Source organism: Prosopis cineraria, unplaced genomic scaffold (assembly GCF_029017545.1).
Source record: "Prosopis cineraria cultivar Desert tree isolate PC_DT_omini unplaced genomic scaffold, ASM2901754v1 PC9, whole genome shotgun sequence".
Classification (NCBI taxonomy): domain Eukaryota; kingdom Viridiplantae; phylum Streptophyta; class Magnoliopsida; order Fabales; family Fabaceae; genus Prosopis; species Prosopis cineraria.
Genome location: NW_026555340.1, coordinates 33,158,259 through 33,167,456, shown reverse-complemented (window position 1 = coordinate 33,167,456; position 9,198 = coordinate 33,158,259). Strand labels below are relative to the sequence as shown.

Below are 9,198 nucleotides of genomic sequence, written 5' to 3'. Positions count from 1 at the left end.
AAAAAATAGTCGCTCCCTTCAACTCATCTAGCAGCTCATCAATAGTGGGGATAGGAAATTTATCCAAAACTGATTTTGTTCAATGCCCTGTAGTCAACACAAAATTGCCAACTCCCATCCTTATTTTTAACCAATAATACAAGGCTTGAATAATGACTATTGCTTGGTTGAATAATTTTGGCATTCAATATTTCCTTGACCATTTTGCTATTTCATTCTTTTATAGATGAGGATATCTATACAAACGGATATTTGGCGCCTGCTCCCTTAGCTTGATTTCAATTATATAGTCCTTAGCATAAGGTAGGGGTAACCCTTCAAGAGCTTGACTAACTTTTGAAAAAAAATTTAATAGCCCCCAAGTTTCTAGAATAAATTCCCTCTCTTGCTCATCTTTACTAATTAAGCTATTGTATTTAATCAAATACCCTTCCCCTTTCTTCTTCAATGATCACATCAAAGACTTGAAAGTAGTTTGATTTCTAGACAAGGTAGGGTGATCCTACCATGCTTTTCTTGTCAATTTTTAAAGTTAACTAACTCTAATTTACCTTCACTTTTTCCAAAGACATCAACCATTCTACCCCCAAGACAGCATGCATGCTACTCAAAGGAAATGGGTAGAAGGTTTGACCCACCTCGAGCCCTTGTATTTGTAATTTCATATCCTTACATTGCTGTTTTTGTTTCATTGTATACCCATCCCTACTAGTACCAGTTCAAAGCCTTGCCTTTTAGGCACACCACAATAGCCTTTAACTTTTCTGCTTCGAAGATGGAGTTGACATGAAGAAGGTACCTATCTACCTAAAAAAAACCATGCAAAGGGGTCTTCTCTAGAAAACACAGGTAACTCTAACTTTTTATACTTACTTGTCTGCTTCTTATAGTCTCCATTGCTCCTCGATGTGTCTTCACCATTGGAAATTTCTGTCTCATTAACATGTGACCTGACCACATTCTTTTGCCTCACTAATAGAGTCTCTTGTATTTTTTTAACCACCTCTCTCAAGGAATTTATGTCTCCAGTTAATCCTCCAACTGTCTCTTTTAACTCTTACACCTCACAATCAACATAACATGCTTCTTCTGCCATTACTTCCTTTTACTAGTATCCTCAGGATTCATACTGTCTTGATACCAAATAATAGAGCTAAGCTCTATCTACCAGTTCATAGCAAAAATTAAATGGAAAAGATAAAAGAATGAAGGAAAATTCTTAGGTTTTGATATAATTAATGAGTAACCGAATTAGTGTTTCAAAAGGAAGTCACTGATTTTAGCCAAAACTATATTCCCTATTACAGAAACATAATACAATATGAAATAAAGTGAATAACATACACACAAAGGTCTCTTATTGATGTTTGAGAGACCAACACTCTCCTCTATGAGTCTAAAAACATGGGTTGAGCGCCCAAAATAGTGGTAACAAAATATTAAGCAAGCAATAAAATTAGGCTAAACCTACAATCACCCTACAACATAATGATCTATTTCATAAAATCAAGAACCTTAAGATAAGAGTCTTATTCAACTGGATATTTTTCCCCCTTATTTTTTCCTTTTAACCTCCTCTTATAAGTATGAATTTACTTTCCTAACCTCTTCTTATAAGTCTAGACAAATCTCATAGTCACATCATCATCATAGATAAAGACTGGTGATAGATGATCAATAGCGTTGCAATCATTGACATGTGGAAGCAAGTTGGGAACAACTTCAGTGAGAGTATAGATTGAAAAATTAGTAAAATCAATCTATTTTTGGTTTGATGAAGATCATGTAGGCTTGTGAGGCATAAGGACACTATGAATAACTTCAACATTGTTAGAGATGGCAATAGATGATATTAAAGTTGAACCCCCAATCAGTGAAGAGAAACACTCATCTTTAAATCCCAAGCGACAATTGATAACAACTCTTGCCTTTATACGGTTAAAGTGAGAAAAGTCATAATGACATTGATGTGGCTCCATCCGTTTGCAACATTATCAAATGGCAAGATAAATGGCCTCAACCTTAGCATCATCTTCTATCAATGTAGGGTAGAAGGTCAATGAAAGCACCATTTGTCATATAAGAGAGGTGGCTAATGAGAGAAAGGGTGTGTCCTTGTCTTCGACAATCAACAATTTAGCATTAGTTCTCCGACGACAAGTAGGGGCATGTGGTTATCAAAAAAGGATGAAAATGCTAAATAAATGGTCATAGACTTGATCATGGAGGATTAAATGAAAGATCTAAAGAAGACCTTATGAAGAAAGTTAAGAATGTGGAAAGGAATAAGGGTAAGAAACTCAAAATATTCTCAAGCCTTTGAAACTTGTTTGTAATTAACAATATATTTGGATTAGGCTCTTAGTGAGATTTGGGTAGCTCCAACCTCAATTTAAGTCTAAAGTTCATTAAAAAATTTTAAATTTTGTTTGGGTAACATATTATTGAAAAGAGCTTTCAAAAGTAAAAGTGTGTTCAGAATAAGGCAAGAAAAATGAGCTTTTAGATTGACTTGTGGTAAAAGTCTCCCTTAACATTAGTTTCTTTTTTTCCTTTTGGAGAATTATTGTTGTAAGATTCCCTTACTAATTCACAACTAATTTTAAAATTGAGGTAATCACGAGATTAACCCAAATAAATTATCAAGTTTATAAAATTTACACAAATAGAATCTTTAGTTTTCAAGACTTAAAATGTTATGAAATTATTTCATAAACTAAAATTAGAGTAAAATTTATATAAAGAAGCATGTATATCATATAAGGTAAGATAACATTAAATTGAAGTCAAAAGAAAAAAAATAATTATTCTAGCAAAATATGCAGCGGCATAAAATTTTACATTGTGGCATGTAATGCAAATCCATAACAATTATCATAGCAGATTTTTTGGCTGAGTTTTCAACACATTTTATTTTTTCATTCGATAATTGATTGAAGTAATTTAGGAAAGATAAAAAGTTAGGTTAGCACATTGCTAAATTTTTTTGCATTTTGGCGTGAGCAGCAATCGTAAATTAGTTTTGAGCTGAGGGTATACTGTGTACAGTGAAGTGTTTCCTAAACAAAGCTGAAGGGTGGCACACCACAGTCAACGAGCTTCCAAGTTCCCAGTGTAGGGTTTTGAGTGGGAGTGGCAGAAGGAGATGGCAACTCTGTTCAGCGGGAGGAGAATCCAATCCTACGAAGAGTTTGTCAAAGTTCATGGGCTGCTATTGGCTGCATCGGGGTTGCCAGAGTCACTACACCGCCAGCTATTCCAGAAGCTCTCCACCGAAACCTTCGACAGTGGCCACTACTTCCAAATTGAGCCCTGCGAGAATGGTCGCCAGAGACGGCTCCTCCTTACTGCGGACTTCATGCCCAAGTACTCCCACGTCTTCCTTATTGATCACGCATGGACTTTTAGACTTTCCGATGCTTACAACCAGGTCTCCACCTTATTTCACACAACTTATTTAAAGTGCTGTTGTGTAGAATGATATTTTATCCTCCTAGGAATCCAAATAATGATGTGTCTTTCTGTCCCGGAATTTGAGAAGTCTTTGGTTTACTGCAGCTGCAGCAAGTTCCAGGATTGGCAGAGAGGATGGGTTCTTTGATGTGCGTAGATATTGATCTAAATTTGGGTGCTGACGAGAATGACCCTGCTAATGAACCTTCGCATGAGAATGCCGACACCGATGTTGCCCAGGTACTGGAGAGTGAATTTGAAGCCGCAAAAATGAAAGGAAACGATCGGTTGACTTGGTTGGAGCTTGACGAGCTTGGAATAGATGATGATATGCTTCTATCTCTGAGTTTATCTGATAGATTTCCGGTTAGTAATTTTTCTTTTCCTTACATGATTCGAGTACTAATTTGAAAATATAAACAGACATTTCATGATGAAAAGGCGCATTTAGCTGAAGTTCACCGTTATTTACTGTCTAATACTACGTGTTTGGACTCTCCTTCCCCTTTCGTTGGATCAGGATCTTCTGGCACTTAGCCTGTATGGGAACAAACTTGATAAATTGGAGGTGGTGGCGCAGGAAGTCGTCAAATTTAAATGCCTAAAAGCACTCTGGTTGAACAACAATCCGATTCTTACAAGTTGGTGAGTTTGCGGAGAGATAGAAACGCTTCCTTAAATTGGTCATTCTCCACGCTAAATTTCACAGGAACTAATTTCTTCTTCTTCTTCTTCTAGCGATGGCGAGTTGGCAGATGCGGTTCTCAAAGTGTTGCCAGAATTGGAAATCTATAATTCAACTTTTACTGGGAACTTCGGTATGTGGGCATTAGGCTTTGTTGCAGGCATATATGGGAAGGATAATCCAGGTGGCTCTGATCAGGATGACTTTCCACTGCAGAGTGTATCCTCTCTTGACCTGTCGGATAGAAACATCCACAATTTAAAGAATAAGGTCGAACTATCTATCATGCGGCTTTTCTATCTGCTGTCTGCATTCCGAGAGCTTTGTTTACCATTGTAGTACGACACCGAGTGATTTGCATGAGTTCCGATAACTGGAATTCTGCACCCTTGTTCATCTAAGAGGCACTAAATGGTAGCCTAAGCACATTTCTAACTATTCATGATGTTATCATGCAGCATTTGATGCTAATCTATTGCTTCCGAGTCTATTCATTGCTGTTCTTTTGTTGGCCCCCTTCTCTTCAGGCATTTTCACCACATCATTTGCCATCTCTTTCATACTTGAATCTTCGCGGAAATCCATTGGAGCAAAACTCAGTCAATGACTTTTTAGAACTATTGAGAGGTTTCACATGTTTACATTCTCTGGAGGTACTTTTGGTTTATATCTTATGCCCTCTATCCCTCATTTGCTTTGCTTTGTAGTCATTTTTTTTCTGTAGTGTCCTACTGCCATAACAAGCACTTGAATCCTCTGGAATATGAGTTATTTTCAGGTGGATATTCCTGGTCCACTTGGAGAAAGTGCTATAAAAATAGTGGAGTCTCTTCCTAACATTTCTGAGCTTAATGGAGTAAACGCATCAAAAATATTAGAAACTCAAAAGCATGCCATTGATTCTATGCTTCTTCCCTGTCTTCCTGAGTGGACTGCTGATGAGCCTCTAGCTGATCGCATTATAACTGCAATGTGGCAATATCTAATGTCATATAGGCTTGCAGACGAGGAAAAGATTGATGAAACTTCTGTTTGGTATGACCTCACTTTTACTTGTTTCCCTGTTAATTCCTTGTTACGGTACAATAGTACAATCTTTTTTTGATTGCTTTAGTATGTAAATTACATAATTTTGAGCCTTTAGATGCAATTTCAATTGTAAAAGTTTCAAGTATTGTTATTTTGTGCTATTTGATTGCATCAATGTCTTACCATGATTGTTTTGGTGTTTTAGCTGACTTAACAGAGTTAGAGGTCTTGCATCAATTATCTTAAGTTCTAAATTTACTAATTACACCTGAATGTCAGAGAATTTTGCTTTGGATATTTTTGTAGGTACATAATGGATGAGCTTGGATCATCCCTGAGGCATAGTGATGAGCCAAATTTCAGATTGGCACCTTTTCTTTTCATGCCTGAGGGGAATCTAGCATCAGCTACAAGGTTAACTTCTAACTTACCCTTATTCTGCTTTTCACTTTGTTGTTGATGTCTTCTTTTATATACACACATATATGGCCCAAAGCTAAGTTTTTTATTCTATGAATCTGCAGCTTTTCTTTATGATTGAACTTTATGCATCATGTAGTATCCTTTTGTACAAAATTTCCATGACTATTTGGCTTTTTCTTTGGTTTTTGAGTATTCATGTATCGTGACTTGATTAGTATGGTCCACTTGGTGGAGATTTGTATGTTTTCAATATTACCTTTTCTTTTGGTAAAAGAGTTTGTAAATTATAACCTAACCTTGGAATATGATGTAAGTAAACATTGTTAATCAATTACGATACTGTATTAACCATTTTAATTTGTTTATGCTCAGTTTTTCTATATTATGGCCTGCTGAGAATGTCCAGAAAGGCGATGAATGTACTCGTGATTTTCTTTTTGGTATTGAGGAGGACAAACAACGTTCAGCCAGGCTCACAGCCTGGTTCCATACCCCAGAGAACTATTTTGTTCAGGTATTTTCTTCTTTTATAGATTGTGACTTGTGTGCTGTTAATCTTTAGAGGGTTTTCAGAAAGTTTAAAGCCAATTAGCTTACTACTTTCAGGAGTATGAGAAGCACCATAAGAAATTGCAATCAAAAACTTTAATACCACCAACTATGCGATCTTCTGACACTAGAACCATCAGTCATGATCTTGGTGGACGTCCTTTACTTGTTTACACAGATATACCTCAAGTAGTGGAATTTCTAACACATCCTGGGTTTGCAATCTGTAAGTGTAGTAAACCCATATTGGGTAATGCTATAATAGAAGCTTAAATTTCCTTTCAGTCTTTATTCTTCCCATTCCAGAGTCACTAATATTTTATTAAAAATTGCTATTAATTTTCAATATATGGTATGCCATCTTTTCCTTAGTGGAGTCTGGTTTTTGGCTGTCTCCAAATCCCTTTAGATTTGATTTTCTATTTGGTTTCCTTAAATCACGTTATTTTCTCATGACGACCTTCTCTGGCTCTGTTGCTTCAAACGTTTGTTTGCATACAGCGAAAGAACCAAAGGATGCAGATATAATATGGACAAGTGTGCAAGTAGATGAAGACATGAAGAAGGTCACTGGGATAACAGATCATCAATACATTAATCAATTTCCTTTTGAGGCATGTCTTGTCATGAAACATCATTTAGCAGAGACCATTCAGAAGGTGATAACTGTTAACTAGTTCGCATTATAATTGATGCTAATCTAATAATTTGAAACGGCTGAACTGTATCTATTTGCCAATTTGTAGTGAATATCATGCTATTTGAAGAAATTATGTAATACTCAACGCACTATAGCATGTAACATTTTTACTTGGCCTAGCCAAATTTATAATGATTGGAGATCTAGTAACTTGGGATTCGTTTTTTCTCCTTTGAGGTTTCATGATAACTGACTTTATTTTTTTCGGGTTGGGGCAGGTGCATGGATCTCCTGAATGGTTGCAGCCTACTTATAATCTTGAAACACATCTATCTCAACTTATTGGCGACTATTATGCACGCAAAAGGGAAAGGCTAAACAATATATGGATACTGAAACCTTGGAATATGGCACGAACTATTGACACCACTGTAACTGGTAATTTATCTGCAATAATCCGACTCATGGAAACTGGTCCAAAAATTTGTCAAAAGTATATCGAGAGACCTGCTTTGTTCAATGGGAAAAAGTTTGATCTTCGTTACATAGTGCTAGTTCGCAGCATGAATCCTCTGGAACTATTTCTGTCCGATGTTTTCTGGGTATGCAGATTTTATCTTTTGATTTAATATTTACTATTAGTTTGGCCTTCAAAGAATATTCTATTCCACCTCTTAACGTTCTATTATTCCCACTATATGATTCTAATGCAAAGCAGCTACGTTTTTCACTTACAGGTTAGACTAGCCAACAACCAATATTCGTTAGACAAAAGTAGTTTTTTTGAGTATGAAACCCATTTCACTGTCATGGTATGTTTTGTTTGCCTTGCACTTGAGCAACAATAAAATCTTTTGTTGAACCTTCATATTGAAATAATGACCATTTCATTGCTTTATCTTTTCCTACAAATTTCTAACGGCCACTTCATGGATCTCAGAATTATCGTGGAAGATTAAATCACAAGAACACCAAAGATTTCGTGAGAGAATTTGAGGAAGAACATCAAGGTAATGGAGACTGCCACGCACGTTGATCTGAAGATGAGTATTCCTAGAATCAGAGGCTTCTCGCACATACTTTGCATTTTGGATTACTTATCAGTACAAACACATGTTCTTGCAGTTAATTGGTTGGATATACATGCAAGAGTAAGGAATGTGATTCGATCAGTGTTCGAGGCCGCAGCTACAGCGCATTCAGAGATGCATAATCCAAAATCGAGGGCCATGTATGGTGTAGATGTCATGTTGGACAGCTCTTTTCAACCCAAGCTACTTGAGGTTATTGGGCTTCTCCTGATTCTCCCTTGTCTCAAGACCTGTCCTAACAGTTTTTGATGCCATTCTTTGTTGTACTGTCAATCGTAGAGCAATATTCTTTGCGATGTTTGCTCGTGTGGATTCTAAAGCTATATTTAATTTGCATTTTCTTTCATGCAGGTGACTTACTGCCCTGACTGTACTAGAGGATGCAAATACGACATGGAGGTTGTGGTTGGAGAGGGAGGTATTGCCAAAGGCAGTGACTTTTTTAATGATGTTTTCAGGTGTCTCTTTTTGAACGAAATGTCACATGTCAGCCCGCTGTAATCTAGCGTTGAGAATTTTACTTTAATGATCATGCATAGCCAGCCAGTCAGATGCTCTTCTCAAGCCCGCCGCCTTTGATGGACGATGCCATAATCTACCTTCCGTTTTGAATGATCATAAGCCTTCTGAAGCATCCTAGGCTTATGTTGGATGTTATAAAATATTTATGGGTGTTTCAAAAGAAATTATTATAATTTAATAATAATTATTATTTAAATCTTATAATTTAAATAACATTATTGTTTGAAACTTTTTAATTAAGATTAAGGTGGTTTTATTGTCCAATGTTGAGATTTCTGCTTATAAATGGTAGTGTTTGTCATGAGCTATATACCAGTTTTTGAGCTTTTTCTCATCTATAATACTGCTTCATCTATGTTGCTTGAGTTTATTCTGTAAATTTTCATTGCTTTATGACCTTGTTCATTTTACAGGAAGAGTCTATTTAATTTTAAAGAATTTTCATGCAATCAATCCAATGTGATGAAATAACTTTTAAAGACTGTTATAAGGCACAATTCATACTATGATTTTACTTACTATTGTCAACAATCTTAAGAGCTATCTCTGGCAAGTTAATATTATTTGGTTTTACTAAGCCTGGGGGGTCGGACCCAATGGAGGTGTGGGGATGAGGCTAAGTTTTGATTATGTCCATAAATGAATTGAGTGCTAGGGCGCATGTGATATACAAAGTATATGTTGAAATGGTGAAAATATAGACATCAATAATGTCAAATATATTCTAAAATTAGGACTCACTTGAAACATCAAAAGCACGCATTTTGGGTGGAAAGTCCTAATATGGACATTGATGGTGTTGGAAT

The 9,198-nt window shown here is 36.2% G+C and overlaps 1 protein-coding gene across 1 annotated transcript; it reads left to right on the top strand.

The window, feature by feature from the left end:
• The first annotated feature begins 3,056 nt into the window (after positions 1-3,056).
• Positions 3,057-8,596, top strand: LOC129320996 (uncharacterized). Its single transcript, XM_054966718.1, has 15 exons — positions 3,057-3,430; positions 3,559-3,819; positions 3,974-4,098; positions 4,192-4,408; positions 4,666-4,791; positions 4,917-5,173; positions 5,474-5,581; positions 5,963-6,104; positions 6,197-6,365; positions 6,641-6,798; positions 7,058-7,381; positions 7,517-7,591; positions 7,720-7,789; positions 7,905-8,062; positions 8,222-8,596. The coding sequence occupies exons 1-15, from the start codon at positions 3,146-3,148 to the stop codon at positions 8,369-8,371; spliced, it is 2,625 nt and encodes an 874-aa protein (XP_054822693.1). The 5' UTR covers positions 3,057-3,145; the 3' UTR covers positions 8,372-8,596.
• The last annotated feature ends 602 nt before the right edge of the window (positions 8,597-9,198 follow it).